Raw genomic sequence first — 16,946 nt, forward strand, 5'->3', positions numbered from 1 at the left:
GCCTTGCCCCCATGGAAATCTCCAAATTACTCATTTTATTCTCAACTCCACCAACACCCCAAGTGACCCAGGAGATAAACCAGGTGAGGGAGGGACTCCCCTCTCCCCCAGCTCTCCCTAAGGGGAGACAGGAAGAGGGGGAAGTGTTTTTAAGCAACTGCCACAAAGCAAAGAAGCCATCCGCTTCAAAGCCCCGGGAACCTTCAGATGCGGCTGCAAGAGGGCTGGGCTCAGCAGAAGCCAAGACCCTGGGGCTCAGGTCCCAGGCTTTAGGAAGCCCTTTGTGCTTGTGTTTTAAATTACCTCTGCTTGTCTGATGAAGTGAGTAAAAGGGCGCTGTTTCAGGACTTAGGATTCCTGAGTGAGCTAATACAGGATGCCTTTGGCTGAAAAAAAAACTTCAGTCGGCTCCCTAAACTCCCCCCCTTTTAAGTTTAAAAAGGGGAATGAATGTTACCATTTTTGGACATGAGCGTTCTCCCTCAAGCCCAGCCCTAACCGCACTATCCAGAGGGACGCGCCATCCTGTCCCCCCCCACCCCCATTCCCAGATCAGCAGAAGGGTGGAGGGGGGCGGGGTAAGGAGGGACCGGATGGGAGCGGGCAGCGGGGGAGGAGGGGGAGAGGGGGTGTTCAGGGTACGTGGCCGCCTGGGGCAAGAGCTCACCGCGCAGGCAGGAAGCAGAGGCAGGATTGGGGCGCCCTCCCCCAACAAGAGTGGTTTCTGACCTCTTCCTGCCACCGGCCACTGTGCCCGAGTCCCAGTGCCAGCTCCGAGCCCAGGCCCGTGGCGGAGCGCGCACCCGGCGCCTGGGACTCGCCTCGGTGGCTTAAGCATGGAGCCTTAATGACTAACCCCAAATATCCCCGGAGACAATGCCTTGCCCTGGAGCCCCTCAACTCGGATCAAGTTGCCCAAATTCTCCTTCTCCCAGGAATGAGCGGGGGTCGGAGCGGCAGAAGGCAGACGCAAGCCCATCTCCGCTCGCAGCTAGCAACCACGGAGTTAAGCAATAAAACGGTTTGCCGTCCGGACCCCGCCCCCACAGGGCCTGCTGGGGAGCTCGCGTCGCCCCGGGTTCTCTCGGCCGCAACCCCACTCCAGCAGGTCCACCTCCAGGCAGCCCCGGAGGAGGCTGCCAATCCCTCCAGTGCCCGCTCTCTCCTCGGCCTGGGGGCTGGGGCTGGGAGAACCCGTGCAGCTTGTCCCCTCCGGGTACCAAGCCCAGAGCGGCCCAGGAACCACGCTGCCACCGCACGCCATATGGAAAGGCGGTCAGGGGCGGAGAAGGGAAGGGAAAATCGATCCGGAGCTAGCAGCCAGCCGGGGGCTTAGCCCCCAGCCTCCCGAGCACCGCCCCAGCGACCTGCCCACGCAGGGCTGGTGCGGCTGCAGCGGGGTGGCCTGGTTCACTCGCCCAAAGGCGACCTGCCCGCCGGCAACCCCACCTCCCCGCGCTCGGCCTCGGCGTTCGCGGGCTCTGGAGCCCGGGCGCTCCCCCTTCCGCCCCGCGCCTGTAACCCAATACCCTTCCTCACTGCAGCCGCTCATCCCCCGCCCCCGCTCGAGCGCGCCTGGAACTGGTTCGCAGCCGGGTGCGAGCCCGGCAGACAGAGGTGCCCGGGGCGGGGGGCGGGGAGCTGCGGGGGGCCAGGGTGGTTGCTGACCTTTCTCTGCTGCTTCTCCCAGGCTGGGTCCAGGAGCAGATCTCGATCCCAGTCCTCTTCGGGCTGCATGTAGTCGTTGGTTTGCTGGGAATCATAATGGTCCATGGTGGTGCGCGCGTGCTAGGGGCTGGATTTCTTCCTCCACCTTCTCTCCCGGCGGCGGCTGCTGCGGCTGCTGCCCCGCGTGGGGAGGTAGTTGGGCTGGGCTGGGCTGGGCTGGCGGGGCCGAGCTAGCTCCCCTGCGCCCAGTTCCGCCGCTGCGCTGCTCGCAAAGGCTGCTGCTGGGAGCGGCGCCGGCGGCTCGAGCTCGCGGACTGGCTGCCTCGCTCCGGCGCTCGGACCTAATCTCCACGCACACTGAGCGAGGCGGACACACTCTCGCTGCGGGAGCCAAGGCGGGCGGGGGCGAGGGGAAGGGGCAGAGCCCTCCCGAGGTTCTCCATTGGCCAGGCCGAGTTGCCCAAACTTCCCCCCATCGCCTCTCATTGGGAATTCCTGGCATCCGTCAGCAGGGCCCGGCGCATATAGGTGGACTGGGCGGCCCCCTCCTGGCGCGCACGCCCCCGCCCACTCCCCGGGTTCCCACTCCCCCGCGGCTCATGTGACACCAGCTTAAGCTGAACGGGACCGCTGCCGGGGGGGGACGCCTCCCGGAGCTCGGGGACCGAGCGGGAGCCCCAGGAACCGCAGGAGGATTGAACACGCTCCTCACCCGCGGGAAGGCCCGGAACTCCGGCGCGCTGGTGTCCTGCGCTCCCACGCGCGCTCCAAACCCCAGAAGGCCAGGGGCTGGAGAAGGGACGCGGGGAAACCCGAAAAGCATTTCATTTTCTCTTTCTCAGGGTCCAGAGAGGTCGGCACCCAGGGAAGGGGGGCGGGGAATGCCGGAATGGAAAGGAATTTCCTGGGAATTTCCTGATTCTGCCACCCGGCCCCGCCCCACCCGGTGGGATCCAGTAGACCCCTGCCCTCCCAGGGCCGGGTTTCTGGCCGGCCGACGGCCCTCGGAGGCCCCGCAGTTTTGCCGCCTCACGGCGGGGTCCTTTGCGGCCCGCCCTTAGGCTCAGGGACCGCTCTGCGCCGGGGCTTCCCCGGTGGCAGCTACGTCGCACAGGTTCCCGGGAATCCCCTAAGGGTCCCCGCTGGCTGGCACAGCCCGAGCTACCCTCATAGACACGCCTGGGCTGCATCTTCGCAACTCTGAGTGTTCTGCCTACTCCGGACATCCTCAACCCACATCCCTGACAGATGGGGAAACTGAGGTTCAAAGAGTTGAGCTTTACCAGGGATTTATGGAGTTCTCAGGACTCCACAGGCCAACCCTGTAACCTTATACCTGACAAACAAAGCCTTATTGTTATTGGAGGAGGAAGGAGGGCAGCATTGGTGAAACAGGTCTCATTGACTGGTGCCTGCCTGAGCTTCCTTCCTCAGGCCTAGTGAGAAGAAGATCTACACAGCCGGCTCCAGCAGTGACAGACACCAGGAAGAGGCAGGCCTCACACCCTGGTGGGCTCCTCTGAGAAGTCCGGGACTGTAGAACAGTAGCAAGAAGATCTCCAATAGCTTATGCACATGGTAGTACTTCATCTATGGCCCCGCAGGATGGCTGAGTCTACTGCAAAAATGAAAGTATGTCAGTCCAAAGGTGAGTAAAGGAGCTAGAAAGGGCCGTGAATTGAGATACTTGAAAGGCCACAGATTGGAAAGGTGGAGAAAGTGCCCGTGCCTCTCAGGAGAGCCACCAGTGCTGTTGTAAGCAGACATGGGTGCTGCTGTGGCTCCCCCACCATTAGTCAACCTTGCATGTTTATGCAAGTGTCACCGTTCAGCGCTGTGCCTGCCACAAGTCCCTGGCTGAGGAAGCACTGCACCCAAGCCACGGAGACAGCAGATTTATGGACGATTTTATACCCACTTCTAAACTGTGGCTCAAAGCCTGACATAGAGGGTAATGATGGTGCTGTATCCATTCATTCGCTAAATAAATATGTGCTGAGCACCATCCGTGTGTCAGGGGACGTGCTAGATGTTATGTATATAGAAAGGAAAAAGACACACTCCCTGCCCCCATGCAGCCCAGCAGAGACAGACACAAAAATAAAAATACACTGCAAAGAGATATGTAATCCCTCAGCCAGAGGACTGTAGGGCTACAGAGGATGCGCTTTCAACCCAGTATAAGAAAGGAAGCTGCAGGTAAAACTTTTTGGAGGAGGTGAAGTTCAAGTGAGCCTTAAAGAACAAGAGTCAGCCAGACAATGAAGAATGTGGGAGGTTATTCCAGGCAGAAGGAACAGTGTGAGCTAATACATGGGGGCAGGAAACTGCATGGTATAAAAGGAATGCTTAGCATTTCATCATGGCTAGGCTAGAAATTCAAGGCCAGGAGGGTTAAGAGATGGGGCTGGAGAGGCAGCAGCCAGACCTTGAAGGCCTCTCGAGCCCCGGGAAGTATGGATCTGAGGGGAACGAAGCTGGCTGGAGAGTGGGAAGGATGGACTGGGGGTTTGGGATTGGCATATGCACACTGGGATATATTGAATGATTGGCCAACGGGGACCTGCTGTATAGTACAGAGGACTCTACCCAACATTCTGTGATAATCTATGTGGGAAAAGAATCTGAAAGAAAATGGGTGGAGATATATATATATATGACTGAGTCACTTTCTTGCACGGCAGAAATTAACATAACCTTATAAGCTGAAGTTGTATATTTCAATAAAATTTAAAAATTTCTTTAGGGAGTTCCCATCACAGTGCAGTGGAAACAAATCTGACTAGTAACCATGAGGTTGTGAGTTCGATTCCTGGCCTCACTCAGTGGGTTAAGCATCCGGCGTGGCCGGAAGCTGTGGTGTAGTTCACAGACACAGTTCAGATCTGGCGTTGCTGTGGCTATGGTGTAAGCTGGCAGCGGTAGCTCTGATTCGACCCCTGCCTGGGAACCTCCATATGCCGTGGATGCAGCCCTAAAAAGCAAAAAAAAAAAAAAAAAAAAAAAAAAAAAAAATTTAAATGATTATTTAAAAAAAAAAAAAAAAAGCTGGCTGGAAGCCGTGACAACCAGTTAGTTGCCAAACAGTAGCAATAATCCAGGTGAGGAAGTGTCTTAGTCCATTTGGGTTGCTATAGAGAATACTATAGACAGCATGGCTTAAATAAGAACATTTATTTCTCCCAGTTCTGAAGGCCAGAAAGTCCAAGATCAGATTTAGTGTCTGGCAAGAGCATACTTCTTGGTTCAAAACCAGACATCTCACTATGCACTCACATGGTAGAAGGGGCAGGGAGCCCCTTGGGGGTCTCTTTATGAATTTATTTTGTTGTGTTTTTGGCCAAGCCTGTGGCCTGAGGAAGTTCCCCGGGCCAGGGATCAAACCCACACCACAGCAATGACAACACCAAATCCTTATCAGCTAGGCCACCAGATAACTCCTTTTTCTGTTCTGTTTTGTTTATTTGGATTTTGGTGGGGGGGTGGGATCTCTTTATAAGGGCACCAGTACCATTTGTGAGAGTAGAACCTCATGACTGAATTATCTGCTCAAGGCGCTAGGAGTGAGGATTTCAAGATATGAATTGGGAGGGGGTGTGCATAAGCGTTGAGTCTCTAGCAAAAGGAGAAGAATGGATAGACAAGAAACACTTAGGAGATAAAACAGTGAGCCCTAGGAGTTTGGATGGGAGGAGGAGAGAGAGGAGTCTTTGCTTCTCTCAACCAATGTTCGACATGGGCCATACCATGCACTTTACTGATATTATTTAAGCTCCATTTATGAGGTAAGAATGTCTCCATCTTGCAGAGAAAACTAACTAATGCTCAGAGAGGTATCTAACTAGTCCAGAGTTACACAGGTATATGTGATTCCTAAACCTATGTCTTTAACCCAGTGGTTTTCAACCCTGGGAGAGTTTCACTTACACACACACACACACACACACACACACGATATTTGGCAATGTCTGGAGACATTTTTGGCTGTCACAACTAGTGGGTTACTATTAGCATCCAGTGGGTAGAGGCCAAGGATACTGCTAAACATCCTATGATGGACAGGCAGTCTCTACAACAAAGAATGATACAGCCCAAAAGATCAATCATACCTAGGTTAACAACTACTGTTTTAACCATAGGTTTCTAGTTTAGAGGATCTGGTGAATGTTGGAAGAATAATCAATGGAGATAAAGAATTTCAGGAGTTCTCGTCATGGCTCAGTGGTTAATGAACCCAACTAGTATTCATGAGGACTCGGGTTCAATCCATGGCCTCGCCCAGTGGGTTAAGGATCCAGCGTGGCCATGAGCTGTGGTGTAGGTCGCAGACGAGGCTCAGATCTGGAGTTGCTGTTGCTGTGGTGCCAGCCGGCAGCTACAGCTCCAATTAGACCCCTAGCCTCGGAATCTCCATATGCTGTAGGTGCGGCCCTAAAAAGACAAAAAACAAACAAAAAAAGAGTTTCAGGTTTGGGGACAGAATCGTGGATTGATTTTGAACTCCCTGAACTGGAATTGCTCTGAGAATGTCCAGAGTCAGCTGCCTGGCAAGCAGGTGACAGGATAACCCTGACCTGAGGGGAAACAGCATCTGAGAGTCATCTGACTTTGGAGAGATGGACACTCCAGGAAGGATGCCTCAGTGGAGCTGAGCAGGGCACCCTGCAGAACCCGGAGGCACAGCACTTGGAAAGAGAGTGTGAAAAACAGAACCCCGGGGGAGACAGAGAAGAAATGAATGGCCAGGGCAGCATGGGGTCATGAAAACCCAGAGTGAAGCTTCAAAGTGAGGGGAATTGGCAACACCAGATAGGGTGGAAAAGCCTGGAAAGTAAGGCCTGAAACATCGTCTTTGGGACCTACTGTATGCACACTTTGGTGTCTGGATTTTCCACTCCATTTCATGTCTATGAGATTCCTATGCTGTAGTTGGTGTCAGTAGTTGATGTTGTTTTGGTTACTGACTTTCTTCCCACGTGTAGTATTCCACTGTATAAATACATACTGAGTAATGTATCTACCCTCCTGTTCATGCATTTGCATCGTTTCCAGTTTGCAACCACTGCAAATAAAGATGCTGTGGGAGTTCCCATCGTGGGTCAGCAGTAATGAATCCAACTAGTATCCATGAGGATGCAGGTTCGATCCCTGGCCTCACTCTGTGGGTTAAGGATCCAGCATTAGGAGTTCCCGTTGTGGTGCAACGGAAACAAATCCAACTAGGAACCATGAGGCTGTGGGTTTGATTCCTGGCCTCGCCCAATGGGTTAAGGATCAGGAGTTGCCGTGAGCTATGATGTAGGTCAAAGATGCTGTTCAGATCTGGCATTGCTGTGGCTCTGGTGTACGCCAACGGCTATAGCTCCAACCCCTAGCCTGGGAACCTCCATATGCCACGAGTGTGGCCTTAAAAAGCAAAAAAAAAAAAAGGATCCAGCATTGCCACGAGCTGTGGTGTGGGTCGTAAATGCTCGTAGGTCATAGCAACATGCTCGTAACCAAAGTTGCCTTGGCTGTGGTGTAGGCCAGGGGGCAGCTCCAATTAGACCCCTAGCCTGGGAACGTCCATATGCCACAGGTGTGGCCCTAAAAAGCAGAAAAGAAAAGAAAAGCTGCTATGAACAGTCTTATGCTTTTATGTGTTTTTGCTGAACATATGCATTAATTTCTCTTGGGTATATATATACCTAGGAATGGAATTGTTGCATCGTAGAGTAGGGATATGTTTCATTTTAGTGGACATTGCTGAACAGTTGCTCACGCTGGCAGAGTATGAGAATTTGCTCCACATTTTCCCACCACTCGGTATGATCAAAATAAAGTTTTTTAAATTTTAGCACTGAAGATGGGTGAGTAGTGGTCTCTTCTTATGTGTTTAATCTGTTCATATGCTTATCGACCATTTGAATCAATAACTCTCATTCCTGCTGCCATTGATCATAGAGATTAATTCTCTGTTTTTTACCTTCTTGAGATAAGGGACAATGACATGCGTTTTTTTTTTTTTTTATTTATTTACCCAAATTTCATTCATTCAACAATTTTTTTTTTTTTTTTTGGTCTTTCTAGGGCCACACCTGTAGCATATGGAGGTTCCCCAGATTGGGGTCAAATCGGAGATGTAGCCACCTGCCTACACCACAGCCACAGTAATGCAGGATCCAAGCCGCATCTGTGACCTACACCACCACTCACGGCAATGCTGGATCCTTAACCTGATGAGCGAGCCCAGGGATTGAACCCGCATCCTCATGGATGCTAGTCAGGTTCGTTAACCGCTGAGCCACGATGGGAACTCTGTTCAACAAATGTTTTTCAAGCAATTTCTCTATGTTCAGCACTGGGCTGGAGAGTAAAGATAAAAGAACAGAGACTGTTCCTGTCTCTTAGATGAGGTAGTAGATGCTCAATAAATATCCCATGAACTCTTGTTTGGGGAGGCTCTTTGGCTCATGGGGAGCTGTTTTGTTTTGGTTTGCATTGGAGCAGGTCCATTACAACTTTTCAGTTAAAAGTTTAGGAGTTCCCATTGTGGCTCAGTGGGTTAAGAACCTGACATAGTGTCCATGAGGATGCAGGTTTGATCCCTGGCCTCACTCATTGGGTAAAGGATCTGGCGTTGCTGTGGCTGTGGTGTAGGCTGGCAGCTGTAGTTCCAATTTGACCCCTAGCCCCCCAGGAACTTCCATAGGCCGCAGGTGCAGCCCTTAAAAAAAAAAAAAAAAAAAAAAAAAAAAAGAGTTGTAGGAAAACAGCTCCTTTGAAAAAGATTATAATTCCCAGGGGCTGGGGAGGGGGGAGTCACACGGACAGCCCAGGTAGAGTGAGGAGTGAGGTAAGATTGTAAAGGAAAATGGGAGGGTTCATCTGAGAAACAGCCCTGACACCTCTCTCCCAGAGGGAAGGGTCAGCCTCGCTTGCCCCTTTACCATCCATCCTTTGGGTTTCTCCGGGTGGGATGACGAAGGAACTGAGATTGTGGGCCAAGGTCTTGCCATTCTACAGGCCAGTGGGTGTGAATCAAGACTGAAGAAGCACCCTGGTCCCTTCCACCAGCCGGGCCTTTCTCTGGAGTTCAACAGGCGGAACTTCCCACTGGGCAGCCGCAGGCCCTGAGACACCAACTCAGTCATGACCCGCTCTCCGGGCAGCTGTTTCTGCCCCAGTCCCACCAGTGATGAGTCACTCAGAAAGCCAGAAGGGCTTTGCTGCTGAAAGAATCGAGCTCTGGAGCCGAGGCCCCAACTCCTCTTAGAAAGAGGGAGGCCTTAAGAGGTCTGTGAGTTCTTTGTGCCAGACGGAAAGCTAGGAGACACGAGGAAGAGCCCCGCTCCTCCCAAACCTCCCGGGCTAGCTGGGACCAAGCCACAGGCCTCCTTTTCTAGAAGTCATTCACTCAGCAACTCTGGTTGTTGGGAACTCAACAACCAGAGTTCCCATTGTGGCTCAGTGGGTTAAGAACCTGATTAGTGGAGTTCCCATCATGGCTCAGCAGAAATGAACCTGACTAGTATCCATGAGGATGCAGGTTGGATCCCTGGCCTCACTCAGTGGGTTAAGGATCCCAAGTTGCTGTGGCTGTGGTGTAGGTCCCAGATTCGGTTCAGATTCTGAGTTGCTGTGGCTGTGGTGTAGGCTGGTGGCTACAGCTCTGATTCAACCCCTATCCTGGAACCTCTATATGCTGCAGGTGCGGCCCTAAAAAGACAAAAAAAAAAAAAAAAAACCCGACTCGTATCCATGAGGATGCGAGTTCCATCTCTGGCCCCCTTAGTGGGTTAAGGATCCAGCATTGCGGAGTTCCCGTCGTGGCGCAGTGGTTAACGAATCCGACTAGGAACCATGAGGTTGCGGGTTCGATCCCTGCCCTTGCTCAGTGGGTTAACGATCCGGCGTTGCCGTTAGCTGTGGTGTAGGTTGCAGACGCGGCTCGGATCCCGCGTTGCTGTGGCTCTGGCATAGGCTGGCAGCTACAGCTCCGATTCGACCCCTAGCCTGGGAACCTCCATATGCCGCGGGAGCGGCCCAAGAAATAGCAAAAAGACAAAAAAAAAAAAAAAAAAAAAAAGGATCCAGAATTGCTGGGAACTGAGGTGTAGGTCGCAGACTGGGCTTGGATCCAGAGTTGCTGTGTCTGTGGTGTAGGCAGGCAGCTACAGCTCCAATTCGACCCCTAGCTTGGGAACTATGCCTTGGGTGTGGTCCAAAGAAAGACTAAAAAAAAAAAAAAAAAAAAGACAGTCACCAATGGCACAGCCTGAGGGTAAAAATTAACTGGACTGCCGTGTGCAGGGACATGGAGAAGGCGGAGTGCCGGCCTGGAGCCTGGCCCGCCGCAGCCACCGCAGCACTCCTGAGGTCCTTCTCTCCCTGCCTTGAGTAACTGACCTCACAGGGCTCCATGGGGAAACACAGGCAAGCAGCCCCTGGAAGATTCTGGAAACTAAAAGCACCATGGCCCTCCCAGCCCAGAGGCCTGGGGGTTTCCTTTGCTGTGTCCTGAACCTTCGGCCTTACAGCCTAAAGGCCCTTCACGGCTCTTCCTGAGAGCTAAGGACATGGTAGTGTTTGCAGACGCCTAGAAGGACAGGGAAAATCACTATAGTTTCTTGAGTTTTCTAGCTCAGAAGACCAGAGGCCTTGGCTTTTTCCTTCCAATGGCAAACTGCTTTCCCCTTTCCCTCTCCATTTGTACCTAAAATAGCAATTTTTTTGCTTTCTTATAGTCCTCTATCCATACTTTATCTCCTACTGTCCCTATGCCATCTGACCCCTATGCTCACCCTGACACAGCCTAACACACACACAGCCTGGGGCACAAGAGGTGCTCTGGTTCAGTCTTGGCTGAATGAAAAAGAGCCTAAGTCAAATTCCATCTCTGCACCTCCCTTTGCCCCATCAACCTGCGGGAGGCCCTGGGAAGCCAGGCCTTTGCCATAATCCATGTTAGCATTTCATAAGTCCTCTGACCTCCCAAGAAACCAGGCCTGGAGAAACTGACTAGGCCATCACCCTCCTGAGCTTCAGCCGGCAGCTCTCAGCCCCCAGGCCTATGTCCTCAGCCTCCGGCCCCAGTCCTGCCCCTCCCATCACAGGTCAGGGGAGGAGGGAAAATAAGCAGCCACATCCCTCTCAGAGAATCTTTGCTCAAAGATGGGCCTGGAACAGGCAGAAAAGTGTCTTAGGTTCTCATACTCTCCCCAGCTCTCAGGTCTTAGGTCTCAGGTGATACACTATCTGGCCTGTCTGTTGCCCTCTTTTTCATCTTTTTTTTTTTTTCTTTCTTTTTTTTTATAGCCACATGGAGGTTCCCAAGCCAGGGGTCGAATCGGAGCTGTAGCTGCAACCTACAGTGCAGCTTCTGGCAATGCCGGATCCTTAACCCCCTGAGAGGCCTGGGATTGAACCCACATCCTCTTGGAGACAACATCGGGTTCTTAACCTGCTAGCCACAATGGGAACTCCCTTTTTCTTTTCTTTTCTTTTCTTTTTTTTTTTTTTTTCTTTTCTGTTGTTGTTGTTGTTGCATATATATTTCCACCAAAAGTCCAGGGGTCAAATCCAAGCAGAAGCCTCAGACATCTCCCCCTCAGAGAGCCTCCCTGAGGCCAGCTCTGTGAGCAGGAGCTAGTCATGCTGAAAGCTGCCCAACCTGGGGCCTCTGAAGAGGGCAGGAAGCTCTCCTCCAACCATCTCAGTACCAGCAATACCAGAGCAAAACATCCAATCACAGCCGGGACATTCCTGGTGAGCAGGACCCACCCCTGCCCCTCACCCCTGCTGCCACCACCACCACCACCACCGACTTCCCCGCCACTGGGAGCTGGCAGGCAGACTCCAGGCTAGGTCAGTGAGTTCCTCGAGAGTCTGATCAACCCCAACTTCCCCCCTCTTGGTGACTGGGTCCCACTGGTCTTCCACAGATGCTCAACCCTGGAGGCCTACTCAGGTCACTTCATGGAAATAATAGGATCATTTCGGGGGAGCAGGTGTCCTTAACTGGGCAGCAGGATAATATTCGAGGAAGAACTCTGGGTGGGAGTCAGAAGACCTGAGGGCCCCAGTTTGCAAACTGAGAGGGCTGGACTCTCAGCCCTGTTCTGACAACATCTTTTGCAGGCTCCTCCTTCACAGCTCCAGTGAGAGGAGGGTTTGGGTATTGGAAACAGTGTTTCTCCATCTGGAATACTAAGTAAATTCCTTCATAAAGGATACAGATTCTCACAAAGTTACTTAATTTTTGTTTTAATGTTCTTTAAATGTGCACAAGCATAAAACTGGGCACAAACTTTTTTTTTTTTTTTTTTTTTTTTTTTTGGCCGCACTCCCAGCCAAGGAATTGAACGGTGCCTCAGCCACCCCCAAGCACCACAGAGACAACACTGGATCCTTAACCCGCTGAGCCACAGCAAGAACTCCTGGGCACAAACTTCTTAAGGTTTACAATCAAGAAAAAACCAAAACAAGCTTACAAATTCTATTTAACAGAAACTATAAAACCAGTAAGATTCAAATTAGCCATATTAATTTAAATGTGACTGTTGCTATTTGCTGAAATTAAACTACTACTCCCAGCATGACGTAAGTTCTGACTGTGATAGAGCAGGTGCTTCTTTCGAGTTCAGGATGCCTGTATTACCATGTGCCAGGCGATGACTCAATTCTCCTGCTACTTTTCTCTATTTGAACCACCGCATCAGGGCATCATTTAACTTTCATTTGGTGAGAACACACTGTAATGCATTAAGTTCTCCTCTGCTGTTTTCTCATTAGCACTCCACAATTAAAGGGTTTGGCTTTTTTTTTTTTTTTTTTAAACTTTTAAGAACAACCAGATGGAAGAGGTGCATAGGGCAAGGTATGCGGGAATGAAGAGTTTTTATGTCCTTTCTGGTCACGCCATCCTCCCCAGATCTCCCCCTGATCACCAACCCAGAAATTCTCCAAAACACCCCCTCACCCTATCCTTATTGGGTTTTTATGGAGGCTTTATTACATAGGCATGATTGATTAAATCATTGACCCCCGGCAATTCATTCAACCTCCAGCTGCTCTCACTTCCCTGGAGGTCATGGAGGTGGGGCGGAAAGTTCCAACCCTCCAACAACAAGCTTGGTTTCCCTGGCAACCAACCCCCATCCTTAGGTGCTTTCCAAAAGTCATCTCATGAACATAAACTCTGGTGTGGTCGAAAGGGGTTTGTTATGAATACCAAGACATCTTTATTGCTTTTACAACTAAGGAAATTTTGAGGGGTTTAGGAGCTCTGTGCCAGACACAGGAAAAAGAGCAAACGTATTTGTTATTATAAATCACAATATCACAGGGAAGAAGTAGAGGCTTCACTGAGTAGAGCACATTTAAAATCAAAATGACCTACTCGAGGACTAACTCATTGTAGAATCATGCCCATGAGACACAGGCAGAATAGTGCAGGGCAAATGTGGGTATCATAGACATTTATTGTTTCACTGCCCAGAAGCCATTTCCTCTCCTGGCAACTAGACATTGATTTTCCTCTAGGGAAGTGCCTCCCCTCCCCCAGATCCCAGGCTGCAGGTAGAATGGAACCCACCCCTCACCATTAGGGCTGGGCAGCGATGGGCCTGGCCAATCAGAGCACAACAGTTTTTTAGGACTTGGCATGGGACCCAATCAGAATGAAAAACACACAATGAGACAATTGTCTGCACTCCTGGGAGAGGCACACAGTCTTTTCCCCTGGAGATGCCAGCAGTAAGGATGATAGGAGCCTGAAGCTTTCAGGAGCTAGCACATGGAACCGGAGTAAAAAAGCCAGTACAGAGGAAGACAGTTCTAAGAGGTGAAGAATAACAGACCTGATGACATGTTTTGATTCCCTGCATGAAGGTGTACCACTTCGGGAATTCTCAGTTATGTGCACTAATTAATTTCTTTTTTTTTTTTTTTTTTTTTTTTTTTTGGTCTTAAGCTGGTATATTAGATGGATAATAAAGTACCACAGAACTTAGTGGCTGAAAAGAACAAGCATTAATTATCTCATGGTTTCTGTAGGTCAGGGGTTGGGAGTGGTATAAGCCAAATGGCTCCGGCTCAAGGTCTCTCACTGGATTTCAGTCGGGATGTTAGCAAGGACTCTGAAGGTCTGACTGGTCTTTCATGATGGTTCACCCATGTGGCTGTAGGCAGGAGGCCTCAGTTCCTTGTTATTAGGCTCTCCACAGCGGATCGAGTGTCCTCACAACATGGCAGCTGATGTCCTCTAAAGGAGCCCAAAGAGCAAGTGAGGCATGCCCTTTATGACCTCGTCTCCGAAGTGCACCTTGTCAATTCCACTTACTCTCCCTATTAGAAGTGAGTTACTGGAGTTCCCGTTGTGGCTCAGTGGTTAACGAATTCGACTAGGAACCATGAGGTTGCGGGTTCGATCCCTGGCCTTGCTCAGGGGGTTAAGGATCCGGCATTGCCGTGAGCTGTAGTGTAGGTTGCAGACACGGCTCAGATCCCGAGTTGCTGTGGCTCTGGCGTAGACCAGTGGCTACAGCTCCAATTAGACCCCTACTACTAGACTGGGAACCTCCATATGCCATGGGAAGTGGCCCTAGAAAAGGCAAAAAGACCAAAAAAAAAAAAAAAAAAGCAAGTGAGTTACTAAGTCCAACCTACACTTGAGGGGAGGGGAATTGATCTCTACCTTTTGAAGGTAGGAGGACCAAAGAATTTGTGGACATATTTTAAAACACCACACCCAATTCCAGCTTGGTTTTCTGTCACTTACAACCAATAGACTTCTGATAGATATTCAGGAATTTAGTGCTAGTGTATCAGTGCTGTGTAACATGGCTTGTGGCAAAACAAACAAAGGAAAAACAGCAGCCAAGAAAGTAGCAACAAAGTGTTATCTTATAAATTCCAATTTGGTCTGGTCCTACCTAAACTCAGAAACCTCCAATGGCCTTCATTGCCCAAAAGTTCAAATTTCCTTTTTTTTTTTTTTTTTTTTTAGGGCCACACCCATGGCATACAGAAGTTCCCAGGTTAGGGGTCAAATTGGAACTGTGGCTGCTAGCTACAGCCACAGCCACAACAGTGCCAGATCCTAGCCACATCTGCAACCTGCACCACAGCTCACAGCAATGCCAGATCCTCAACCTGCTGAGCAAGGCCAGGGATTGAACCCAAATCCTCATGGATTCGAGCCAGATTCGTTCCTGCTAAGCCACGAAGGGAACTCCCCAAATTCTTGACATCAGGCACAAAGCCCCCCACAGCCTGGTCCCCCTGCCCTCTCTCCCACTCTCCCACAAACTTTCTGCCTCAGAATCTCCAAAGTGCTTGCTCTTCTCTAAATCAGCCAATGGCCATGTGTCTACGCCTTTGTCCACGCTGTTCTAACTTCTCCCTGTAGAGTTCCGCTCGTCTCTCAAACGCAACTCAAAACGTCACCTCTGCTGTGAAGATTTCTCTGACTTCACCCCCCGCCCAAATGATGATACTACTTTATTGATGTCCACTGAGGCTCAGGCGCTTCATATGTGTTATGTCCAATGCATAAATCCATAACCACCAATGTATGTGTGATTTCTGTTATCCCATCTTACAAACAAGAGGATGCAGGCTCCTCCAGAGAGGATGAGGAATGTGCTTATGGTCCTTCAGCTGGTGAGTGGCAAGGCAAATAGTGATATCCCCTAGTTAATTAGTTATTCCTTCCTCTGCTCCTAAACTGCTGTGTTCTTCACCCTGAATATAGTTACTGGTAGATCTGTCTCCCCTGAGAGACCACGAACTTCTTGGGGACCTGAACCCCCATCTCATATGGCCACCCTTCTTGGGAACATTTCACAGTAGGTGTTAAGCACAGGGATTAATGTGGTCCATTTTCCAGAAGCTCAAATCAAGCCTCAGAGGAATTCCATGGCCAAGGTCTCTCTCCAGACTCCATGCGCTTAACAGTGCATGAGATGACAAGGGCTCAGGGTTCAGTTGTTGGAAGGCCTGACTTGGGGGTGAGCAGGCGAAAGAACCAGGTGGTTCCCATGCGCCCCATCCCCCACTCTCTCCGGCTGAGGGCTGGAAGCTGCTGCTTACCTGCCCTCTGGTTGTGTGGGGGTTAGAGGGGTGGGGGTGCCTCTAGACACACGAAGTGGAAATACTCCAGCTGGAAGCCAAGGGCCGGCTTCTCCTACTGGCTCAGCTGCCATCATCCAACTGGGTGACCTCGGATAGGTCTCTCCACCCCTTGGAGCCTCCTTTCCTAAAGTCAGATGAAGGTGAAGTGCTAAGATCCCACCAAGCAACGCCAGGTGGAATCTCAGACAGCTCCACGGAGATAAGGCAGCCCAGACCCCTCCAGGGTCCCACAGCTCCTCAGGAGGCTGGGCCCAGGGCTCCTCTTTAGCTGCCTGCTTTAGCAAGCAAGGTGGGCCTCTGCCCTGGACAGAGTGAGTGCCCCCCTCCCCGTGGACCACCTCGCCTCTTGGCATTGCACTCAGAGTCCTCCATCTTGTTGATAGAAAAAAATGCACAACCTAAAAGTGGAGTGCGATATTTTATTCAATGGACAAAACTGAGGACTTAAGCCTGGGACACAGTTTCTCAAAGAGCTCTGAGAAATTCTTCCAAGGAGTCAAGGGGGAAGCCAGGATATATAGGAGTTTTTGCAACCAAGACCAGGTAGTTGGAACATCAGAAGATTTTTGTTGGTGTTCCCTCATGGTGCACTGGCTTAAGGACAGAGCGTTGTCACTACAGCAGCTCGGGCTGCTGCTGTAGTCCAGGTTCAATCCCTGGTCCAGGAACTTCCACGTGCCTCAGGTGTGTGTGCCCCCCCCCACCCCCGCCAAAAAAAGATTACTGTTAACTAAAGAAAACCAGGGAGTTCCCGTCATGGTTCAGTGGTTAACGAATCCAACAAGGAACCATGAGGTTGCAGGTTCTATCCCTGGCCTTGCTCAGTGGGTTAAGGATCCGGCGTTACTGTGAGCTGTGGTGTAGGTTGCAGAGGCGGCTTGGATTCCAAGGTGCTGTGGCTGTGGAGTAGGCCGCGAGTTACAGCTGCAATTAGACCCCTAGCCTGGGAACCTCCAGATGCCATGGATGCAGCTCTAGAAAAGACAAAAAGAGAAAGAAAGAAAGAAAGAGAGAGAGAGAGAGAGAGAGAGAGAAAGAAAGAAAGAAAGAAAGAAAGAAAGAAAGAAAGAAAGAAAGAAAGAAAGAAAGAAAGAAAGAAAGAAAGAAAGAAAGAAAGAAAAGGGAAAACCAGATATCTCAAGTTAAGGAATTTTGTGCTATTC

At 50.8% G+C, this 16,946-nt stretch overlaps 1 protein-coding gene across 6 annotated transcripts in view; it reads right to left on the reverse strand.

Annotated features, from left to right (window-relative positions):
* The window catches only part of ACTN1 (actinin alpha 1), a 102,779-nt gene extending 100,731 nt beyond the window's left edge, over positions 1-2,048 (reverse strand). For 5 of the 6 annotated variants that reach the window (XR_014809074.1, XM_084966573.1, XM_084966572.1 and 2 more), the window contains exon 1: positions 1,669-2,027. Coding sequence is in view for 3 of the 6 variants with exons in the window: in XM_084966573.1 (XP_084822699.1) it covers positions 1,669-1,773 (105 nt within the window). In the remaining 3 variants the exon portion in view is untranslated. 6 annotated transcript variants of the gene reach the window in all.
* Between the last annotated feature and the right edge of the window lie 14,898 nt (positions 2,049-16,946).

Source organism: Sus scrofa, chromosome 7, assembly GCF_054392235.1.
Source record: "Sus scrofa isolate SSC_HxYL_T2T_F1_AM1 chromosome 7, Sscrofa_HxYL_maternal_Yorkshire_Landrace_v2.0, whole genome shotgun sequence".
In the NCBI taxonomy this organism is placed as follows: Eukaryota; Metazoa; Chordata; class Mammalia; order Artiodactyla; family Suidae; genus Sus; species Sus scrofa.